The sequence below is a fragment of the Pteropus medius genome, unplaced genomic scaffold (genome assembly GCF_902729225.1).
Source record: "Pteropus medius unplaced genomic scaffold, Ma_sr-lr_union100, whole genome shotgun sequence".
Lineage (NCBI taxonomy): Eukaryota > Metazoa > Chordata > Mammalia > Chiroptera > Pteropodidae > Pteropus > Pteropus medius.
The window spans coordinates 18,709,650-18,735,131 of record NW_024349797.1 but is presented as its reverse complement, the minus strand read 5'-3'; the positions used below and the strand labels follow the sequence as shown (position 1 = coordinate 18,735,131).

The window sequence follows — 25,482 nt, the reverse complement described above, 5'->3', positions numbered from 1 at the left end:
ACACTTACCAAGATATATACACCCAAAGCCACCTTGGCCAATGGGTAATCCCAGTTTCCACTCCTTTTTTGACATGTCGGTGATTATCTCCCCAGCCGCAAACTGTTCTGCAAGACGTCTCTTTCCGGGGCCCTGCCTTCCGGCCTGAGCTGCTTTCACACGAGGCATTCTCCCTGTAACGTAAAAGAAAGCAACATCAGACTTACAATACTGGAAGTGCTCAAAACGTTTTTCACCGAGGAAAGCTTCTGTGCAACACAGATGCTGATCAAGTTCCTACTCACGCTGAAACTTAAAGGACATCTGTTCTAATTTATAATCTCATTTGATTATCTCTTAATTTGGAGAGGAAATAATAAATAATATATGCGATTACTTTCGAGAAAACATTTAGTCTTAAGTTCCAGTAGTATAATATCATCTATGACTAAAAATGCTATTTAGCAACAAAAACAAAACAGAAGCGCTCTATGAAGTTGAGGGGGAAAGTGCATCCAATTAGAATGCATACTGCACCGTAAAAACGATGAGTGTATAAAGGTCGACACTGATGTGATAAGAGCACAGCACAGAGATTGAAAACACAAGACAATTAACACGATGGGAAAGGGAACGATTTTTCTGAACTTAAAAAAAAAATATGAAGCTACACAATGAAAGGTCACACCACGTACATAAATCAACCTGGGATAAGTACCGCTAAGACGAAGCCTAGTTAAATTACTGCACTTAACAGTATAATACTCTTTGAGCACCCAGAACAAAACAATGATACAAGGAAAACAAAATCAGATTGCCATCACTTTGACAGCAACACTTTATGCCAGGAAAAAAAGTAACGTATTTAAGACTCAAGGAAAGAAAACATAAACAGAAGATTTTATATTTAGTTAAATTTCGAGTATAAAGACTTCAAAGTGTTATCAACATGGAAAAAGGGAGTGACAATCTACCAGAAAACAAGCCGCAGATATCCAAAATGACTAAGATAAGAACTGATAATGAGCAGTAAAGAGATATTTATTTGTAGAACCTGAGACTCAACAAAAGGCTTTAGAGGATAAAACACATAATCGGTATATATTCTGATAATGCAGATATGGTAGAACTGTAAAAAAAATTGGAGAACATATGCAAAAAAAGTAACTTTCCATTCTGATACCTGTTTATTAACTAAGGCTATTGAATGCATAAATGTAGAATAATGCAAGTGAGTAATTATGTGACATCTGAATTCTATTATCGCTTTGTATCCTTAAAAATCAGGATTCAAATATGGAAGAAAAGGAATACAGAGGAAAAACAAAAGACTTAAGGTGAAAAATGTTGTACATTTGGAAATATTTTTAATTCAGAAGGCATTTTATCTTTTACAAAGACCACACACACACCTCCTTTGTATTTCCTAGCCCCATTCACAAAAAAGCTTAGGAACCACAACCAGCCCAGAAGCAATGAGCATTCCTGGTATACAAATTGTATTCTTGAAATAACCATTTCTTGTTCAAAGAAACCAGGTTCCTTGAAGAAACAACTGATTACAGGTCTGGAACTGGAAATACAAGCTCGACCTGGAACATCTTTTCATTTCTAGATGTCAAGGAAGCTATCAAAAACTACTGGAGTTACGTCAAATATGTGTAAGGAGCCAGCGTGAAAGATACGCCCACTGACCAAAGACTGGCCAATGTGATCATGAAAGATAATAACCACAATGGATTAAACCACATAAAATGGATAAATCTAAGAGCTTAAAACTGTAAGAAAACCTAAGTGGTCACCTTTAGAGGATAAGAGAAAACCACTGAATTTTGAAGTGGTAAATAAAGGGAAAGAATCAAGCATTTATCCTTTTTACATGAATTATACCACTGGATAATCAAACAGAAGATGAAGAGAAATGTCTCCTTACAGAAAATTTGCAGCTAATGAATGACTAAGAATGGTTTAGGTTAACACCATTTCTACCTCCTGATGAATTAATAAATCCCGACACTGAGCACTGATAGCTACTAACATCAAAATATGAGCCGTATCAAGGTATTACATGCCTTCTGATAAAAGAACACACCACAACCCATGAAGTAATTTTGCCAAAAAAGAAGTAAAAAATAAACAGACCCTGAATCTTGTCAAGCCTACCCATTTATGGGCTATGAAGAGAACAGAAGAACATGACAAACTGTAACACAGGAAAGCAGTCAGCACAATCCCAACTGTGGGGAACCATACGGTACATATAATCTGATTTCTTCAGCAAAGAATAAAAAGAAAAGATGGAGAAAACTAGATTTTAATAGACTTAAAGCAATATATCTAAAACAAAACAAAGTCAGGCAAATCTAAACTACAGTGTTTAGGAATGCCGTTTGAGTAATAAAATTGTAAGAAAATGGAAATAACTACCATAAAAGATAAAAATTACTTTGGAGAAGCACATGAAAGTTGTAATTAGGATGGGCACATGGCAGGCAAAGTTCTCTTTCTTGGTGTGTGTTGTTGTTATAAAAGTACCTTATAAGTCATTAAGTATTTGCTTTATAAGGTTTTCTGTATTATGAAGTATTTTATGGTTTTAAACATGAAAAATTACTGTTCCTATAAGTAATGATCACCAACGGAGCAAAACTAGAAATCTTTTCATATTCCATGAGGTTGTCCATTCACGCAAAATGGGAAAAAAAAAAAGCCCCCTAAGTAAAATCCGTACTTCATTTCCTGTGTGAACCACTGGTAGCCTTGTGCTTCTTAATTCAGAGGCACTTCTTATATACTATATTACAGAAACTGGCTTTGTATTACAAATAGTCTTCCCGATTTACTTCTTTCAATATTGTTTATTTTGAGCTTTTGGATTTTACATCATCCTTAGAAAGACCTCGCCCATTCAAATTTTTTCAAATATCTCCCATGTTTTCTTTTAGTTGTTTTATGGTTTCATATTTTGCTGGCGAAGTTTTGATCTGTCTACACTTGCATTGGTATAAGGTAAGAATCTAGCTTTTTCCGAATGGTTATCCGGTTCTGGTTTTTGTTTATCTTTTCCTTTCCTCAGTCACTCACACACGTTAAGGCAATCCACACTATTCCAGGAACTTAAATAGTCATGCCACCAACCCGAGTGAAATAATACAAACGAAGTTCACACAAAGGTGTTCCTTGTAGGTACGAGATGACCAGTTTCTTTTCAAACAAACGAAAAAAGAAAAAAATAGGTTCATTAGCATTTGAAACTAACTGTATGCTCGGGTGAAAACCTCCCTCACACTTGGTGGGCTCCACACGAATGTGAAGAAGTCACTTCAACACACTCTGGTGCTCTGACAGGAAGAGGCCATGAAAACCCAAACACTTCTTTAAAATGTCCCTAAATGACACTCCATTCTTCCTGTGGCTTCTCATGGGAAAAGATGCATAGACCTCCCTTCTGTAGCCCCTCCAGTCTCAGGCAGGGCTGAGGGACCAACAGCCACGTCAGTGCTAACGAGCTGGCTTCTGCTGGGTGCCGGACAGGTGATGGCAGCAGATTAATAAACAAACAAGGGGTCAAATAACACATCCTTGAAAATGCTGAGAGACATAAAAGACCTAAGCAAGTTCGGCCAGTATGCCACATACTCGTAACAGGGCAATTTAACACAGTAACCGTTCCCTTAAAAAAAAAAAAATCATACCTAACAACGGTTGATTCTTACAGCGTGCTGCTGGATTCTATTTGCTAATATTTGATTTAGGAATAAAATTGATATCCATAAGTAAGACTGGTCTGCAGTGTTTTTCTACTACATTTATCTGTTCTATCAACATTACACTCACTTCATAAAGACTTTAGCTTTTCTTCTTTTACAACATAAAGAGTTTAAACAGCATCTAAATGATCCAGTCCTTATAGGTTTTGAAGACCTCAACTGGGAAAGCCTGACTGACCATACCGAGAGTGGCGACGCCAGGAGTGACAATACCATGAGGACATGGGACAACTGGAGTTCTCACGCCCGGTACACCACTTCAACCACTTCTGAAAATCTGTTTGTCAGCAGCTGCTAACTGACCCAATCATTCCTCTTCTACGTATCTACCTAAGAGAAATGAAAACGAGTCCACCAAAAAACACATAAAAGAATGATAATAGCAGCTTTATTCAAAATAGCCAGACAATGGAAACTCACATGTCCAACAACAGAAAAATATGTATAATGAAATGGATGAACCCCCCAAACGCTGTGTTTAGAAAAAGAAGTCAGACCCAAGAAACATAGTGCACGACTCCATGTATACGAAGTGTAATAACACACAGAACTAACCCAGGATGACGGAAGTCAAACAGCGGACGCCGCTGGGGGAGGAGTGAGGCCTGGGAGAGGAAGGGTTCCGGGGGCTGGGTGCGTTCTCAGTCCCACCCTCAGTGATCTTTAAACCGCGTGTTCACTTCGCAAGAATTACTCAGGTTGTGCGCTTCTGATTTACTTCACTGTTCCTTACTTACGTAAATTTAACACAGTAAATTACACACAGTGTACGTGATAAGACAGCCAGGGTCCAGACAGCAGATAAAAATACACAAGTAACTTAGACAGGAAAATATTAAAACTTATCTATTTGTAAAAGGTGGTTGACTACTAAAGGGGGTGAAGGAGAACTCTACGGGACACGGCAAACGCAGGGAACGGTTACTACCTACAAGGCTAAGGGAGACCACGCAAGAAAGGCGCTCTGCACTGCACAGGCTGTGGCCACGGCCGCTGGGAGGCAGCGTCCTCCGGGGTCCACAGGAATCTGCCCGCTGGGGTACTGGTGGGATACGAGAAGCTGCCTGCTGGGGTGCCAAAGACCGTCAGGAGAGTGAGCCTGGCCGGCAGCCACCGCCCCCCGAGAGGGAGGAGACACCCAGCACACTGCAACACGAGAAGCCCCTTCCTTGCTCTGCTCTGCAGTGTGCCTCCCCCACTCTCTACTGACAGAACCTAACACTGTGCTGGACAGGAAAAGAACGCTTACAGGGCCTCGCTCGACTATCACGAGCAGAGCAAAGAAAGGTGGGTTTGGAATTGAGAAGCTGTTGATAACCCGCACAAGTGAAAACGCAGACTGATCAATCTGACGTGTGCACATCATACACCTCAGCAACGACCACGTGCATCACAAGGAAGAGCATCTTCAGAACGCCAGGTTTCCGGGCCCTTTCTGCCGACACCCACTCCTGTTCTTCCATACAGAGGCTTGCTGGCTGTGCCCCTCGGGGCGTGCCACTCGCTTCAGGGAACACTGTTCCGCCAGCGCCGTCTGAGACCTGCGTCTGCCAGCCCTGAGAGTGGCCCCTTTCGGCCCCCTCCCACGCCCTCGTTTGACCTTCACTGCACTCGGCGGCCCCTCTTATTCTCTGGTCCGGGTCACAGAAGCCTCCTAGTCTTAGAGAATAGAAAATGTGTTTCTCAATCTCCTCGTTCCTTTTCAGGTGATTTCTGAAAAGAAGAAAGCAGAATTATTTAAAATCAGAAGTCCCTGCTCAAAAGCTGTAATAAATAACACAACCACAGCATTTGCTTCAGAACGTTAGTGACTTTTCTAAAGATAAAATGCTAATTGGAATTAAAACAATTGTTAGTACATTACAGTTTTCTTCCAATTAATGAAACCAATACCCACATTAAGGCTTCTACTTAAGGATACACTGAGGGGCACACACCTACACCAAAGTAAATCTTTCCACATAATTTCTGCCCACTGGGAGCAAAGCAAATCCACTACTGAGACAGCCGGTCCAACAGAGAGGTTTCGAGAAAAGAAAGTTTACCAGCGCATAATCCATTACATAACCCGACCACTTCTTTTCCCATTGATATTAAATGAAATGCAGATGCAAGTGAAAAGCACATCGAAATGCAAATCGACACTGCCCTTTGCTGAAATCATTCACTGGCATATTCCCTATTAGCATATTCACCAAAATTTAATTGTAAACAGAGTGATTATGGTACTAAAGTTATTAAATACACAAAGCAAGCTGGCACTATACATATTCAGATAGAATTTCAGTGGCAGATCAACTTTCACGTCTGAAACAATACCCTAATTAATAGTCAGCTCTGGTAATAAAATGGGCCTGTTTTTCGGATAACATTCCAAAAAAAGTTCTATGAATATTAAAATAAAGTTTTGTGAAGAGATTTTTAAAATTTCAGTAGTTATATTTATCACAATATGGTACTGTATTTAGACAACTGGCATTTTTCAAGTCCTGGAGTCAAATTTGGAACAATTTCTTTTTTTAATCTTCCACTGAAGAGACGGAAAAGCTTGAATGAATCAAATGATGCCACTTACTGAGCTCTATGAAACCATCATACCCACACTGGAAAATGGCAACGCTGTAGAAAGCTGTTACACGCTGGATGCCTAGTCATAAATTTTCCCTAAAACAGGTATGCACATAAGTTCCTTTTGAGGGGGTCATATATTTTTATGAAGTTTTCTTGAAAGTCATAACCTTCTCTGGTGCTTTTAAACTGCGTTAATTCAAGGGTACTCGTGCACGAGCCGGACGACTCAGCAGCCTGTTCACATGGTACCACATCTTAGCTCCATCTTTGCAGCGTAACAGAGCATTTTCTCACCCTCCCCCATCTACGATTACTGAAATGTTTCCACACCCAAAGATCTCCCTTCCTCAGCAGGATATGACCTCTGGTTTCACATTGTTCTTACCTCTCGCTGCATTTGATAAATGCTTCCTGTAAGTCTATAAGCTCCCTGGGAACAAAAACTGTCTTACAGTACACTGCACTTGGTAGGAATTCAATAAATGCGTAAAATTAAACAGCAAAGGGTTAATTTCCCCCCCCCACCAAGTACCTGTCGCCAACTTTATGCTTAACATACATCACCCGACTGCAGTGGTCGCTGCCACTCCTTTCAAAGTCCAGTGACTGAAATCTCTCCCCACTCTCTACAGTGACTGTTAACCCCTGTTTATTCTCCTCAAAACTAGAATTCCCTTCCTAATTCATAATTCTCAATAGATGATCTCTTTCCCAGTTTGAAGAAAAAACCAGAGGCTTCAGGTGGGAATTCCCTACCTTTCCAAGACCCAAACCCACAAAGCACTGGACCCACATCAAGCCCAGCGTCGCACCCATCCTGTCTCCCTTCTCTCCTGTTACCTCTTCTAACATCGGGTCCCCATGCGCCTTGTAACCGGCCCCCAACCTCCTAGGACTTAGACCATTAAGTAATCCTTCTCTCAGAGATCCTGCATCCCCGCCCCCTCCCCTCCGTCCCACCAGCTCTCAAACGTGCTCCTGCTTCGCCCATTTTTAAGTGCTTTTCAATCTCCCTCCACTATCATCCCAACTTTCTTCTCCCTTTCAATGCTGAACGTCTTAAAACTTGTCTGCACTTCCTGAGGCTTCCTTTCTCCGCACTTAGCGCACGACTCAGTCCACCCGGACTCCGCCCTCGTGAGCCCCTCTCGCTCTTGCTAAGGGCACTAAACCCACGGGACACTTCGAATCCTCTCCTTTGTCTGCCCGGCAGCTCCGTCACTGTTGTTCGTTGTCTTCTCTTCCTTTGCGGGCACAATACAATCCTATCCTGGTGTCAACGACTGAGCCGCTGTTCAGGCCACTCACAGTGTAGCTAATATGGGAGACGCAACAATGAGTAACAGCTTATGCTTTTAAGGAGTTTGACTTTTTGAGGTACACTTTTCTAGGATTATATCTGGTTAAAAAGGCAGAACACCTACATACACCTCCACGGCATACACCAAAATACAAACTTATCATATGAGAATAAATTATATAAAAGGAAAACATGCTGTTTAAAAAAATTAAAGATTTTTGGAAATAAAATTAAAAGCTTTAAAATTAAGATGGACACATATATTGAAAATATAACTGACTAGTATGTTTATTCCTTTAAGCTAAGAGACCTCAAGAGTTTATAGTCTCAAGATATTTGCACAGCATGGTCATAGCAGCAGCATTCAAAAGTGCCAAAAGGTGGGAGCAGCCCAAGCGTCCATCCATGGATGATGGATAAACAAAATGTGACCCACACACAGCACACGATATCGCTCAGCCTTAAAAAGGAAGGGAAGTGACACAGGCCACGTGATGAACTGTGAGGGCATTAGGCTAAGTGAAACAAGCCCGTCACAGAAAGACAAACACTGCATGATTTCGCTGCTATGAGGGTCTACAGATGTCAAATTCATAAAAACGGGAAGTAGAATGACTGCCTGGGGCTGATGGAGGGGGGAGAGTTGTTTTATCAGTGTAGTTTCAAATTTGCAAGATGAAAAGAGTTCTGGAGACTGTTTACGCAACAGTGCTTAACATTACTGAACTATACACTAAAAAATTAAGATGGTAAGTTTTATGTTATGTATTTTTTCCCACGACTAAAAAAAGTAAGATAAGAATTTATAAATGCAATGGATAAAACGGACAGAAAAATTAAGTTGAACCAAAATACCACCAACGTATTCTTGGTGATTATGGCATCCAGCCCCGCTACCACCGGGGCCAGCCTTCCATATACACGCACAACTGGAAAAGCATTACAAGTGGTATTATTTCAAAGGTTGTTCTTATAGATGCTAATTATATAAATCTCCTAGTTATTACTAGCAATAAATAAAGCTTAACTGTACATTATGTGAATTTATGAAGAGCAGTGATGTTTACTCGCTCACTCAACAAATGTTTACTGATAACCTGCCATGTGCCAAGCACTGTTCTAGACACTTGGTATACTTCAAGCAACAAAAAAAAGGTCCTGCCCTTTTGACACTTATAATCTAGCAGAAAGAGACATAAAAAAGAAAAATAGATAAATTATCTAATATTTTAGAAAATGTACGTGCTAAGAAAGACATGTACGTGCCAGGGGGCTGTGTGTGTGGGGAGGGGGGAGTTTAAAAGATGAACTGGTAAAGCCTCACAAGCAAGTGACATTTAAACAGAGACCTGAAAATAAAGCGAGGGAAGCTAGCCATGAGGTTATCTAGAGGAGCATCCCACAGCAAGGGAGCAGCAAGTGCAAAGGCCCTGAGGCAAGCATGCCCAGCTTATTCTAGAAACAGCAAGGAGGCTGGTGCAGCAGGCAGAGAATCAGCTGGGGATGCACTGACTGCCGTCAGACATCCAAGGGCATGGTGTGGCCATCACGTCCCACACACGGACCAGTGTAAGGGCACTGACTTTAACCCTCACCAAGATAGGGAGGTTCTGCGCAGAGAAGTGGCCTGCTCTGACTTCCACGTTCAAAGGATCACTGATGCATTGAAGAGACTGGAAGGCGGCGAGGCAGAAACAGCCAGGAGTTATCACGATGCGGTTACTACTGGAATAACTGGTGACTGCATCGGTCCTTACTAAATAATAAGAATGTCAATTTTTTAAAACTGCACTGACTTTTAGCCACTGAACAGAGGGGTGCAGAGGTTTTCTTTCATTCTCTTTACACAAGCGATCCTCCCCACAAAAAACAAGTCTTCAGTGCCAAGTAGAAACAATTGATATTAGTGACAGATGGTCTACGAAACATGCTAATCACCTCTTACTCTAGATTTCCTAAGCTCTCTCTTTATGGCAATTTAGTTCACCAGGAAATTAAACACTCGAACTCATTTATTCAAAGGCATTTATGAAACACCTCCGAAATATGTGCCGGAAACTGTGCAAAGGGCTGGAAATACAAACATGAATGAAATGCAAACTCTGGCCTCAAGAAGCTGTACTTAGCTTCATTCAGAAACACCATCACATAATTATGATTTAATATTATACCATCGGCTTCAAACAAGAATCGATAAAAAGCCCTCCAGGTAAAGAATGTTTCTGAATCCTTGATAAAACTATTTATTAAAGACAGTGAGCAGCTGTAGACAACTACAAAATTAAACTTAATTTCACGGTGGGAAAAAGTGCCTCTTCCCGCCATATGAGTTTTTAAGATATTAAGAGCTGTGAAATTCCTCTTTCCTATTTTCCAATCAGTGCCAGAAAGTGCAGAGCAAAAGTATAAACTCAGTGACCTAACTACCCATCACGGGAGGCAGTACCTCCCAATCGTGGCTAGCCATCATGACGACCAATGGAACTCTGAAACAATGAAGGCCCCACTCCCCAAGGGCCCGGGCGCCCGTGCGTTTTAAGGCCCGCAAGAGCTTGGGGTGCACGGACTGGACGGCTGGCTGAGAAGTGCTGGGGGATCTTCCTTTCCTCATTAAGTCATTCATTTCAATGAAACGGCTCTATCACATACAACTCAAATGGCTTAAAGAACTGTAATGAAAGCCCCCTCCGGTTCGTTTGGAAGTTGAGTAAAATAGATAAATTAGTGAATGAATTGATACAGGGTGTGCCAAAAAAAAAAAAAAATCACCCTTTATCAATCCCTTCATATCCCAGGCCAAAATCACTCATTTATATTTCAAACCTACTTGGGATTAAGAAGTAATTACACATTTTGGTGCAAATGGCTTCCCATCGAACTACAGTAAGGTAAATAAAATCAAACAAGAGATAATCGGTCAACAAAGGACTTCATCATCTCTTCTGCTAAATTACATCAGAAACAATTTGAAAGCAATACATCTAAAGACAGCTCTCTTACAAATGAGCCAGCCAATCAGGAGTTGATTACTGCGTTTGATTAGTGCTAAGAAATCATCTGAAAAATAAAATACTGAATCTTGAGTTTATATAGCCACTTCCCAATAATACAGAGGGTCCTCACATATTTACTTCGTTATGTCCACACAAATCCTACAGTTGAGACAGAACAGTAAGGATATTCACAGACATAAAAGTATACTTACTACCAATGCCATTCAACAGGAAAACCTGAGACACAGGAAGATTGACCATGAGCTCCTGCTGGGGAAGTCCAAAAGGTCCCGTGGTTTCTAAAGTATGAAAAACACACTGCAGGGCACCTTCAGTAACATTAACAAAAGAGTCAGACATAACACAACAAATAGTAAGCATACAGAAGTGAACCTCCAGAAATAACAATCCTGTAAATGCACAGGTTGATTCCTGAAGATTACGCTAAACTCAAACTGTGATACAATCTCTAGTAGCGGTTGTCACACTAGTCCTGTTTTCATGCCTCAGTTGGAAGGAACCAGGTGAAGACTCACTCTGAAGACGAGAATGGGCGTCTTCAGAGCAGAAAGGTTTCCTCCTGGCCATGACTTTTTTTACTTACAGTAGGAAAGTGATCAATGTTACATTATAAAATTTTGGTATAGTGAATAAAATGTTTAAAACAGTATCAAATGTACTTTCTCAACTTTCATTTCCTTTAATGAAATTTCCTTGATTTCTAAAAGCTCTAAAAGAAGAACACTAACAGTGGAAATCATTTGTCACTGAGACCCCACAGCATGGACCAACTTCAGACACGAGCCCAAGACACCTCACTGCTGCCACTTCCTCCCCAGGGAAGGGTTCCCATAAGTCTCCGCTGCCCGCTTCTCCTGCTGGGTTCTGATGTGGTGGGTAGAGGGTCCGTCCCTGCAGTCCTAATAGGCCGCCAGGAACCAACTGCGAAGACGACACTACAGCACACTCCTTCGTCTACACCTAGAGGTCAGAGACACCCCGCTCATCCCAAAAGGCATCGCACCTCAGAGGGAGCAGGTCTACAGATGGGGACTTCAAAGGAAGGTGACACCTGGCCCCTGACCCATAAGCCCCAAAAAGAAAGAGCTAAAAGGAAGCAAACATTTCCTAAAATCAGAGACTGCGCACTGAGTTGTCCATACTTTTATGCAACACTGAGCATATTTGGACAATTTTATAAATGACAGATTTTCCATTAGTTCTCCTGTTTGGAGGACAAAAGTAACTACCAAACTTTGCTGTTACTTCCCTACGCACTCACTATTAAAGCTATACGAGATAGCTACTGAAAAACAGTTTTCCTTATATATTCTTGCAGCAGGGTTCAAAGGGAGAATATTTCCAAATACTCCAAAATAATTTGGAAATTAGTATAACCAAATAAAATAGTCAAAGTAGAGCAGAAGTGTACTATAGTCATTAAAAAATTCTTGATGAAAACATAAAAGAACTTTTCAAAATCTGGGAGACAAGGTTTTTCTAAGCAATACAAAATGAAACAATCTAGATATAAGAAAAATTGATAACTTTGACAAAGTAAAAATAAAAATTCTTCACTGGTAAAAAAATACCATTAACAAACTAAACAAATAAAAAACATCTACAAAACATGTGACAAAAGGCTAATTTTCTTAGTATTAAAAAAAGTCTATTACAAGAAAAAAGACAAAAGAAAAATGAAAAGTGACATGAAGAGGAAAGCTCACAGAAAAAGAAACACAAGTGGCTTTATAAAAATTCATTAGGGGAATTTTCAAATACATACTAAGTAGAGAAATTATATAATAAAGTCCCATGTACATGTCACTTTCAACAATTATCAACACGTGTCCAGTTTGTTTCTTCTGTATACCCCAGGTCACTAGCCTCTCCTAAAACAAACGCCAGACATCATACCACATGTAAATACTTCTAACAGGTACTTTTTAAAACAAAGCCACTATATATCATTGTCTCACCTAACAAAATTGACTGTAATTCCTTAATATCTAATAAGATGTGTTCAAACCTCAATTGTCTCAAAAATAATGTCTTCTTACAGCTGATTTTTTAGTCACTGAATCTGGTTGCTATGTCTTTGAATCTCTTTAATTCAACAAGTGCCATCTCCTCATTTATTTTCTTCCTTCCCCTTGTCATTTGTCCTGTAAAATTTCCCACATTTTGAGTTTTGATTGTGTCCTTATATTGTCACTCAGCCTGTTTCCCTGTAATTTCCGTTACTGTCGCTGCTGCTCAGACTGTCCTGTCTCTGGTATCCAGCCCCCCAATCCCAGGCCGCGAAGAACGCCCCTGTGTAACAGGCTGGGAGAACGCGCCTGGGGACCAGCAGGACACCTCAGTACGCGTGCGCTAAAGAATCCATTCCAGGATTTGGGCTCTGGTTGGGTAATTTGGGGGAGTATATAGGGAAGATGGAGTTTCTCTACATTGGATGCCATCAAAAAGAAGGATAATTCTATGTTTGGATATCTCTGGAAATCTCTCCTACGGGAGAGGGGACTAGAAGGAGATGAGGCTGTAACTGGTAAGGAGGCAGCAGCCAAGTATTTGCAGGCGGCACAGCAACCTGGGTTTTGTTCGTGCTCTGTCTCCTTTCATCATGATCCCAGAGAAACCCTGTCTCACGTGTGCTGAGACCGTGTGCACTTGACTGGAGCACGTGACCGCTCTGAGTGCCACGCCAGCTTCTGAACCCAGCTCTTCCCTTTCTCCAGTCCTCTGCACTAGGCGAGGAAGCCACTGTGTCCTTCTGACACGACCCCAATAGTCTCAGATATTTTCCTTATTCTCTAGTACAAGATATTCTAGTACAAGTTGGCCTCCGAGATACAGTTAAGTGGAAAATGCAAGGGAAGAACCCTGTACGAAACATTTCTATCATATAAAACGAAGGGACCTATTATTCATGTTACACATGTATAAAAACCCCAACATTTTGGTAAGTAAAAAGACAGATAACCCAGTTTGTTGAAAAACGGGCAAAACACTTGAATAGGCACTTCACAATACAGGATACCCAATGGCTAACGAGTATGTGAAAAGGTGCTCGAATCACTAGTTGTCAGGGCAATGTCCATTAGAGCCACACCGAGATCTTCTACACAACCACGGAATGGTTAAAAAAAAATTTTTTTAACGTTTAACTGATCGCTCCAAGTGGAGGCAGGGCTACAGAAGTCCTGGACTCCCCTACTTTGCTGGCAGGAATAAGAATTGGTACAACCACTTCAGAAAACTGTCTGGCAGTATCTACCCATTAAAGCTGAAGAGACACATACACTACGGCCAGCAATTCTACCCGTGGATACTCAGCTAAAATGAGTATATGTGAACCAAAAGTTACGAACGAGAACGATCCCGGCAGCATCGTTCATACCTGCTCCAACGCAGAAACCACTCAAATACCCATCTACAATAGAACAGGTAAATACATTGTGGTAAATAATTTGTGCTGGTTTTTAAAATATAGCCACCAACTTTTTAACACAACTCCCATAAAGACAGGAGGTTTAGGTCCCCTCCCCTTGAATCCAGACAGGCCTGCGTCTATTTCAACCAACAGAGTCCGTTGGATGAGATGCCATGTAACTCCCAAGGACAGTCGCTCTCAGGAAGCTTCCTCTGGGAACCCAGACAACACACTGCGAAAAGCCAAGGCCTCGTGGAGAAGCTGCAACCAAGGCACAGCCGTCTTTACCGCAACCACTGTGCTGGCGACGAGCTATTTCCAAAACAGAAGAGGAAGCGTATGCACTGAAGAAATTAAGCCACCAACTGAAGCCCCTACACATGCAATGTCCAGTTGGAGCTTGGTGTCTCATTTCAAGAGCCCAGAACGAGAAAGCTCATCTCCAAGTGGCTGTGATTTTGCCTACGACCAGAGAGACTGCTAACTGGGCGTTTCTTAAACCTCTTCTCCTCCTCAAGGGGACCTCTGCTTATGGATAATGCCATTAACCCCCCTCTGGTCATGTACGATCACCAAGCCCATGACAGCCTTTTCAGCAGCCATATCTGAACACTATCTAAAAAGTCCACCGGGGACTCAACAGTTGAGAAGAAGCAAAGCAAGTTTCAACTAGAAGTCTGTCTCCACTAAAACTGTGCTTTCGATACACCACTGGAACAATGAAATAGCCACTTAAAAACATGTAGGTGCTCTAGTCAACGGTCCCAGATGATCCTGGTCTTCGAGACATCCCAGCCATGCACGTGAGTGGAAGGACCGCCAAATGCTCCAAGCACCACAGAGCAGGGACAACTGTCCCCACCACATTCATAACCCGCACGGCTCGTGAGCATAAAATGGTTGTTGTTTTACTCCACTAAGTTTGGACTGGTGTGTTATGCAGTAATGAATAATCAGAAGTATAGAGCTATTTTAAAAAACCACAACAAACTACATAGAACAAACAGATGAATTTCAGACACACTGTAATATAAAAGAAACCTGGTAAAAAGGAGTACATAGGTTATAATTCCATTTATATCAGTTCAAAACCAGGGAAAAAAACTAAGCTATAGTTATAGAAGTCTATAACTTCTATAACTTCTGTAGTTATAGAAGTCAGAAAAGTGGTTACTTTGGGTGGGGGTAATTACTGGAAAGGGGCACAAGCAAGGCTTCTGGAATGCTAGGATAGTGGATGTCTTGATCTGGGTGGTAGTTATACTGTGATCACTTTGTAAAAAAAAAAAATCATTGAACTAGATACTTAAGATTTGTGTACTTTTTCCAGGATATTATGTTATACTTTAAAAAAAAAAATTCACCAGTAGAATTTGGTAACCCAAGAGATGTAAAGATAAAAAGGAGAAATATAGGATGACTCCAAGTTTTCAGGCATGATTGACTAATACCGCCATTGACCAAACGGTTAAACCTGGGGAAACACAAACAGGAACAGAAAGCAGAGACCAGGCCCTGTTCATTCCATATTCACGTACCTACCACGGTACTGAACGCAGACACAGCAGCTTCCAAGACAATCCTCTCATTCTCGTCATACCTCCTGCCCGCCCCTCTCGGTCTCCTTTGTCGCCTTTCTGCCCACCCGTTCTTAATACTGGGATTCCAATATTGGGATTCCCCAGCCTTTCAATCGCTATCTTCTTCACACACACACACACACACACACACACACACCCCTCTTTCTCCTGTATTTTCGATCTCAGTTGAGGGTATCATCACCTACTTGCTCTTTTAAGCTAGAAACCCCACAGTTGTCCAAGATTTAGGACTGCAGTTAGCTCAACCCAATAAAAAGAAATTTCACAGGATAAACATAAGCTCTCATGGTTGGACCCCAAAACGAATGCATGAAACAACAGAATGAAGAAGATAGGGCTCAGATAAACCTACGGGGTTTAACTCGAGGTTGAGTGTATGATATGGTCATCAAAGGGCTACAGCTGATAACAAGAATACAGTATGCAGGAGGCAATATTCCTTCCTCTATTCACAGAAGTGCTGTATCTAAAACAAGAGATGTGGCTATTTTTTACTAATCAAGCCAGCGGCCTGGAGTACTGCATTCAATTCCAGCGCTACAGTTTTAAAATGGCATTAAATCAGAGGAAAGCCACCAACGCGGTGAACTGACATGAAATCATGCCTTGTAAGAACAGCTAATGAAGTAGATGGAGACGCTTCAACTCAAAAAAACTGGGAAGACCGACGACTGCCCTCACGTATCTGAAAGGACGTTGTGTGGAACAGGGCTTCGGCTTGTCCTGTGTGTCTCCAAAAGACAGAAGCAAGTAGAAGAAATACGCAGACTGCTGCTCAATATAAGAACTTGCCAACAGTCAAAACTTCATTAAAAACAGGACAGGCTGTCTCTACAGCAGTGGTTGTCGTGGGGGACAATTCTGTCCCCTGGCTAGGGGTGACGCTGAACACACTAAAATTCAGAGAACAAACCTCCACAGCAAAAAACTTGATCCATCAAGACATCACTAGTCCCATGGCTTGAAGAACCCTATTCCAGGGGAGTGCGGTCCCTGTCATCGGAGGTTTTCCATTAGAGACCAGGCAACATGATACTATCCAGTGACTTTCAAGAATGACGACAGCACAGCTGAAACTTATTGGATTTCGTTAACTGATGTCACCATTAAAAAAATAAATAAAATAAAAAATAAAAAGAATGATGGGAAATGAGCTTAAAAATAAAAATGAACTGTTTCAAGTCACTCTCCAGAGGAAGCTATCTCCAGGGATGTTAAAGTGGTGATGGTGATGATGATGATGATGATGATGATGATGATGATGATGATGGATTTACTGAACAGGGACTGTGGGCCAGGCATTACACCGAACGACTAATGTACATATTTCAGTTAATTCTCACAACCACCCTATGCGATAGGTATTTTTACCTTGATTTGATGGTAAAATTAGGTTGCCCTAATGTCCTACAGCAGTCAGTATCTGAACTCGGATCTACCTGAGTTCAATTATATACATCACTGTCCAAACCACACATATCTAATGACCTGCTAGAAACAACTGAAGTACCACATACTCTGGAAGTAGCGGGACAATGCTTGAAAAGGTTTGTGCTCATTGCAAACCTAGCTGGCTAAGAGAAAGGAGAAAGGATTATCTGAAGTAGTCCTGCAATGAAGGAGAGAACAATTATCCTGATCGTCCCCAGTTGCCTACTTCTGTAAGTGCCAAGAAGCTCTTATGTACCCACAGAATCGCAGTCAGAAGCTGAGATTAACGATGGCATCCCTTTATCCACAGGCGTGAAAGCTCGGGATGGACAGACGTTTGAACATCCCCGACTGGGAATCCTGCCCTTAACAAATACACTAGATGCAGATACATGGTTTCTTGGCTGCCTACACTCACGCCCATCTGTCGGCATGGCACGGTGCCTGCTCACATGTTGGTCAAACTGTCACTAGGGCATAGGTGCCAAGCAATGATAGTTTTAAATGGGCAGCTTGCATAGCACTGTAAGAGCTTGCTCTTCAGCAGAAAAAAAATTCTCTATACTACTGAAGGGCTGCAATCACAAGTGATTTATACTTGGTCAATCTCAATATTTCGAGGAAAAAAGACCTAGACTAGTAGAAAAGAGTCAGACTAAGGAAATTAAATCAAACGGAAAGCACTTTGAAGACAAATAAGTAGTTGAGCTGGGCTTCTCACACTGCCAATGCTCCACTAACACACGCCACAGTAATGCTATGCAGTGACATCCTTTGCTCAACGAGTCATCATTGATTCTTCTTAAAAATGTAATAATATGCTTTTCTATGTTCTAAACTAAAAAGTAGAAATGCATTGATATTTAGTAGTTTGTCTGACATTAAAGAAGTTCTATTTCCTGAGTGGTTATTTTTTAAATGACATAAGTCTAATCTGTATCTAAGATAATTGTTTAAATGCACAAAAGAAAGCAGAAACTAAATGAGAGTCCCAGAGATGAATAGAAAAAAAAAGTCTAATTTGTTCGGGAAAAGAAATCAAGAAGTGAAGTGGGCGCTAATAAAACAGAAACTAAGTGTCTTCGTTCACAATAAATTAGGACTTGAGGGCTGCCACCTGTCACATCCCCAACTTTAATGTTCCCAAACTACATCTAGGTGCCCGTTCCACCCTTAAAGATCTTAGGGATCACGGGCCTGAAGTATCTAGCGTCCTCACTGCCTGGAAACGCTTCCCTAAGATTAAACCCAAATGCTGCAGCGAGAGCCATCTGTCCTTATTCAGTGCTCAGTGGTTTTGAAGGAAAGCTGGTCATCACTCTCTGCATAGTTCTTCACATACAAGAATCAGGACATACTGATTAAACAATCCCTGAGTCTCCTCTCTGCCATGATAAATAAAAGTGATTCCATTAGTTTTTCCTCATTAGACCAACTTATCAACTACGTTTTTATCATTTCAGTTGCTCACCTTTTAGACCTGATAAGAAACGTCATCCACACCAACAATGAGCCAACAGAAACCACTCTGCTTCCCACATGTTCAACTTACTAAAAGTAACACTAATACAAAGGCAGCTAGAAGTCCAGCAGAGTCCTCAGTATCCATCTGGAAGACTGTCAAAGTCTGAAACCTACCAGTATTCTGGAAAGTACTAGGAACTCAACAGTCTGACGTGACGCCACATTCTTAACCTCCTGGAAAACACATGTAACACAAAGCGGTAAGTCAAGTTAAGGGCCATGGTTACCACCTGTCCCTTCCTACCAACTTATCGCTGCCATGCATGGCCTTAAAACAACTTCTCTTGAATATCATTTGCGCCGTATCGTTTTCCTGCTCAAGAACCTACAGTACCCTCCTAGTAGCCAAGGAGACTGATTACGCCCCGCACCGTCTAAGCAGCAGTCTCCTGTACTCATGAACTAACTGCCCTTCCTTTACTTCCCTGCTCCCCTTCACCTGCATGGCTCCCCAAAACAGCCAATTCTGACTTATTTTCTCTAGGGCCTATCTTTGCTCATGCTACACTCTAAAACGTTTTCCAACTTCCTCTTAATCTATACACACTTTTTTCAAGACTCAAGCCATGTCATACCCCCATAAATCTCTATTAATTTTTAAACTTAATTGTTTACTCATTTCTTATCTTCACTTTGGTATGCAGTTTACAGTGTGTGGCCAACTGATTCTTTAGAAAGGTAAAAAAAATAAATAATTCAACAGGGCAAGGGTAATTAATATTTTCAACAAATGGTTTTGAAACAGCTGGACAAAGGACATACAAGTATCATACAAGGACCACACGCAAAAGGAAAAGAAATAAGAGAACCAAGACCTAAACCTCATATCCTAGGCAAAAATTAACCCAAAATGGATCACAGATCTAAATATAAGACATAAAATTATAAAACACTTAGAGGAAAACAAAGAACACCTTCCTTACCTAGGGTTAGGCAAAGAGTTCTGAGACATGCATGACACCAAATGCGCCATCCATATATCAATAACTTGGACTTCATGGAAATTAAAAACTTGTGTGCTGCAAGACGCTGTAAGAGAATGAAAAGACAAGCCACGGACTGAGAGAATAGATTTACAAAGCACACATTCGACAGAGGACCTGTATTCAGAGTATATAAAGGGACACCTCAAACTCAACAATAAGAAAACAAACAATGCAGTTACAAAATAGGCAAAAGTTGAACAGACAAGTCAGCAAGTAAGATACTGATAGAAAATAAGCACTTGAAAAACATTCAACGTCATTAGCCATTAGGGAAATGCAAACTAAAGCATGAGGAGATACCACTACACACCCATCACAATGGATACCACAAAAAAATGCCGCCGACACCAAATGCCGACAAAGACTGGGGGAGACTGGATCTCTCATTCAGTGATGACGGCATTGAAAAATGGCACAGGTAGGCTAGGAAGTCTGGCGGTTTCTTAATGACATACACTAACCCTATGATCCAACAGTTGCACTCCTGGGCATTTGGCCTAGAAAAATGAAGACGTACACACTCATACTAAAATCTGTACATGAGGGCTCACAGCAGCTCTCTCTGTAATGGCCAAAAACCAGAAACCACGCACAGGTCCTTCAGTGAGTGAAGGCTAAATGCAATGTGGTAGAGCCATCAGTGGACAAGCACAGTACAATTACCAAACTAGAAAATAGGCACTGATACAGCATGAACTAAACTATTTATTCAAATTTCAGTTTTTACCTTCTTTTTGTTTGTGTGTATAGTTCCCTGGCATTTTATCATGTGTAAAGACCCATGTAGCTATTATGATCAGGATACAGAACTGTCCTGACCCCCAAGAGATTCCCTTGTGCCACCCCTTTAGTTATGCCCCACTCCCAGCCCTAACTCCAGCAAAAACTAACCTGCTCTCCATTTCTATAATTTGTCATTTCAAGAACATTATATAAATGTTTGAAACTAGCTTTTTTCACTCAGTACATCTCTGAGCTCCATCCAAACTGTTGCACGTGTCAATAGTTTGTTCCTTCTTATCAGTGGTGTTTCATTATTGGGCTATTCCACAGTTTACTTAACCATCTCCCACTGAAAGACACGACGGTTGTTTCTGCTACTTACTATACACAAAGCCCTTGGGAACACCATGTACGGGGCATTATTCCTCTAGGAGAAATGCCCAGGAGTACGACTGCTGGGTCATATGTTAAATGCATGTCTGACTTTTAAAGAAACTGCCAAACTAATTTCCGGAGGACCGTACCACTCTGTACATTCCTACCAGCAACATGAGAGGCACTTTCTAAAATATTTTCTAAAAGACTGGAAAAAAAAAGATTAAGCCTTAAATGGTATAACCTGACCACAGCTTTTTAAAAATAAATTTTAGAATGTTTTTCCTGACTCCCAAATAATACTTTTTTCTTATTACCTCTAACAAAGAATTTATAATGAGATATAATCTGTATGTTGATAGCTCTGTGTGCATAATCTGTATGTTATATAGTAAACTACAATAAGAAGTGAAAAAAAGCAATACTGCCAGTAGACACGGTAAGTTTGTTTTTATGTCTTTTAGACAGTCTGTGAAGGCTAAAGGTTTAACGTACTTTCTAACAGTGTTACGAAATGTGAGCACAATGCTGAGCACAATGTGTTTACACAGAGTATCAACAAACAATGCCTTTTGTTCAGCTGTTACTTGGTGAAATGATTTGAGAAAATTAACCTGAAATAAAACTGTAGTTTAGATTTCTAACATCATAATTTGTTTTTAAATTTTAGGTATAATTGACCATTAGGTAACAGAGTCTCTTTGGGGTTCTTGAAACCAAAAGCTAGGCCTAGAGCAGACATGTCTGCCCCACGTACAAACAGCCCAAGACTGCCTGCCAATCTGCAAAGAGAAAATGAAAAAATGCACAGGAAGAAACTAGAGAGCCCCCAAAAGAGTGGGATGGTGTGGGCCTTCTTCCTGATAACTTTCCAGGACCAACTATGTTGCTCCAGATAATGAGCTCCACAAGGCAAATGTGCCCTTCCAATAAAGTACGCTACTTGCTTAAAGTATATGACAGCACATTTCCAAATCTCAGAGTGCACTTTAATAACCTGCATCTAGTACATCTTCCCACTTAATGTATATGGCTTATTGATAAACATTTTCATGTGTGTTTAATATTCATTGTAAATATCTGATGTGTGAGCAGTGTGTCTTAATTTTCAGACCCTAGAGTACTGGTTTCCATCCTATGGGCCAGAGACCCAAGGACGGATAGGAGTTACTGCAAAAAATCATAAAAATCCACATGCCGACATGAAGACTAAATAAATAATGATTCACAATGCATTCTTCCCAGCTGACAAAGTTGTTGCTATGGCTAATAAAATTCTTAATAAGTTTATTAAAGAGTGTTATCAAAAGTAGTTTCTTGTCATTAATATTTATTGGTGACTATTAAAAATCTAACTCCGATTACAGGGGAGGGCACACCTCATATCTCTTTAGGCTCTCTAAAGAGGTTTTCTTTTTAACAGTATTGCCCATACATCACCCAGAACAAGAATAGAATGTGCCTGCATTTGAGTGCAAAGATTTAAGACAACTTTGGGAGAGATAGAGCAGGAGTAATTGGGAAAGTCCATGAAATTGCTTCGGAAGAGCAACCTCAGATGCTAGGTACTTAAATATCACTGAGGAGCCAAGGGGGAATAATACCCAAGGGCATATATCTACAATGGCAAGTGGGGACATATTCCTAAGGGTTTGGGTCAAAAGAGCCAAACATCCCAGAGTACAATCACACCTTGGTTACACCACTTAGCTAAGTGCTTGTCAGGATTCTATCACCTTTCTAAATTAATCTTATATCTTTATTAGAAATTCCATATTTACTGTATTTTACCAATAATAATGTAGTTTTCAAATGTGTCCTACACATTTACTGACTTCTTGTGTGCTGAATGCTAGATAACTAAAGTCAAAAAGAATGACCTCTATTAATATGAAACAAAGAAAACTTGCTTCAACAAAATACTACAATAGCAAGAATACGCTGCACCTAGCAGTTCCTGACATACAGTAGGCACATGGTAGCTGAATAAATGAGTCCATTTCTGCTCACTCTGAAAAATAACCTCAGTGAGCGCATAAAATATTCTGCCAGTCTGAAAAATTCTCCAGTCCCATTTAGTTACAAATCCATTCTCAAAACCCATCAAGACCAATTTTTATGAAAGCCTCACCCACACATACAAAAAGGAAGAATTCCCATTAAGTTCACTGCCTGATAAATGGAGATATCAGCATCTGCACAGCTGTATAAATTAAAGAGTCGATCTTTATTTGATATAGGGCAAATTGTAAAGCTTTGCTTCATTTTCAGTAAATTTTATTTTTCAAATCAAAAATATTCTCAGTTCTATTTTTCAAATCAAAATTCTATTCTTAGTACATTATGCCTTAGTAGAGATGGCTTTAAGGGAAAAAAATACAGTTGTCGAAATAAAAATCTTGTTTCTTCTATTCTAGATATCTGGGACATTCACTTATATATTTGTTATTTCACATTTGTTCTCAAAAACAAAAGCTGGCCTATTTAAGAAATTTAATTTTAGGATCTGTCAACATTTTGAATGCATTACTGTTATTTTTAAAATATACACTTGCATCCTGGAATAAAACTTAGTATAAGCATAACCATTTCCTGGGCACTAACTAACTTATTATATGCCAGATTCTATGCTTGACACACTACTCCAACATCTCATTTGTTTAACAAATATCCTCTCATAACTTTTATAGCACTGAACATAAGAAGCCATTACACTATGAACTTGATACTATTTGTACTAGATACTAGCACTAAATTGACAACATGCTTAACACAAGCTTGTTATTAAATTCAAGTTGTTCTACTGTATTAACACAGCATCTCATCGGAGATGTTGAGATGCAGAGAACACCATCTGTGGTGGCTTCAGCAGAGAAAGCTAGTATTGATTACTTAAGTTACAGTCCCTTCTCTAGGTAGCAGATGAACATAACCTTATCTACCCGGAAATTTAATTCCAAGTACTGCATGCCATTTTGAACAGCACAAGCATAATCTGAACAAAATGATTACATACAGAACCCTTGCTTCCCTGTGAAATTGCTTTAAAATTGTGGATTAAATTCTCCCCAAAAGTATCATGCTCAGCATGTCATGAAAACTAAGGTGTCTTCATGCTGAACTCTTAAAAATAGATGCAGCTCTACAGTTTTTTGTTTTTTTTGTTTTTTGGTTTTTTTTTACTCTCAAATTTCAGATTCAACAGATGGGCAATTCCAGTTAAAAACAAAAAACAAAAAACAAACTAATTAAAAACGCTCTTCAACAGTTCCCTAAAAGCACCACCCTCCCAAAAGCAAAACTGGTATTTCTAAGTTGCTCCAAAAAGGGAGATGAGGGAAAGGAAGAGTCGATATAAAAAAATAAATAATAAACAAATGTAAAAAATAATAAGGCAAAAGAGTGACCTGATAGAAAAGTTAGAAAAGTGGATGGTCTCAAAAGGTACCTAGTGTCGTGTTCTCTCTCTCTCTCGTTCTCTCTCTCTCTCTCTCTCTCTCAACCCAGCGACTCTGGTGCTGTTTGTAAAATTTAACTAAATTACCTAAGAGTTTTCAGACCAGGGCCAAAAACTATTTCGACAATTAGAAAAATTATTTGGTGCTCCTGTATCAGTAAAAGGGTGTCATTCCGTCACCAAGGGAAACGGAGGAACTGCCTGTCAAAGGGATAGGCAAATTCCTGTAAAACTCCCCTCGGAACCCCACCGCCTTGCACCCGACCCTCGAGAGCAAGCTCTCACCGGGCCTCACGCGGACACGGACAGGAAAGGGAAGGGGCGGTCCTGGAAGCCATCCTCGGGGAGGACAAGCTCAGGTCTCAAGTCAAACGTCACCTCTTCTGAGATGCTCTACGTCAACCCCACCACCCTGGCCCACAATCGCCTGTCCTCGTTTTAAAGCTTTTCAGTATCTGCGAATTATTCTGTTTGCTTCTATTCCGTGTTTCCCCTACAGAATGTCAGCACCATGACAGCTGAGGGACCTTCGTCTTCCAGGCTGGCACAGAGCCCACCTTTCAGACCGGGCCCCGAGCGACCAGGACGCGGAGCAAGTCTGGCGATGCCAAGACGCCGTCCGGAACGTAGCACTAATCCCGGGGACCCGCTGGCTTGTGCAAGCCGCCCGGGGCCGTGGCCGGGCCTGAGGGAGATCAGGCTGGGGGAAGCCCGCGCCGCCCGCAGCCTCCTGCGCCGCCTGAGGTCACGGCCGCCCGGCCGTCCCAGCCCCGGGCCGCCCCCTGCGTGGCACCAGCTCGGCGCCCGCGCCCCCGGCCCGCGCCGCCTGCATCCCCCTACCCCGAGCCGCAGACCCGTCTCCTGCTGCCCAGTACGAACTTCCCGCCGCCTTCGTCAACTCGCAACTCCGCGGCAGTGCCGGCCCGTCACACTCTGCAGTATGAGGCCTTCCCATTGGCCCGGGGGCGAGCGGGAGAGGCGGGGCGAGCGGGCCGCCCCCTGGAATGCCGGGAGCCGCGGGCCGGCGCCCCCACTGCATGCTGGGAAGTGAAGTCTTTCCCAGGCCGAACCAGAGGGTCCCAGTCGCTCTGCCGCCTGGGCTGCCAGGGAATGAGGTTCACGGCCTCTGACTCAGCCCTGCTGCTCAGAGGCTGTGCCCTTCAGGGCTATTCGAACCATAGTAGTTATCACTAGGCTTCACGGTTGCTTGATTTATTAAATAACTGTGTTAGCAACGGGTAGGATCTAAAAGAAGTCCTGTGTTCCCACTGGCTGCGTCTCTCGTCTGCCTACTTGAACTTGGGTGTTTTCCACCTTCTGGTCTGCCACTCTGGAATGC

The 25,482-nt window shown here is 41.4% G+C and overlaps 1 protein-coding gene across 9 annotated transcripts in view; it reads right to left on the bottom strand.

The window, feature by feature from the left end:
* Positions 1–25,107, bottom strand: part of VRK1 (VRK serine/threonine kinase 1) — a 62,936-nt gene extending 37,829 nt beyond the window's left edge. For 6 of the 9 annotated variants that reach the window (XM_039884178.1, XM_039884184.1, XM_039884179.1 and 3 more), the window contains exons 1-2: positions 24,984–25,107; positions 9–173 (exon numbers count right to left, since the gene is read on the bottom strand). In XM_039884178.1, coding sequence (XP_039740112.1) covers positions 9–173; positions 24,984–25,098 — 280 coding nt within the window. In that variant the 5' untranslated portion in view covers positions 25,099–25,107. Of the gene's footprint in view, positions 1–8; positions 174–5,349; positions 5,463–19,525; positions 19,632–24,983 lie in introns of all 9 variants that reach the window. The other 3 variants (XM_039884186.1, XM_039884181.1, XM_039884180.1) reach the window with 3 other exon arrangements.
* Positions 25,108–25,482: the final 375 nt, after the last annotated feature.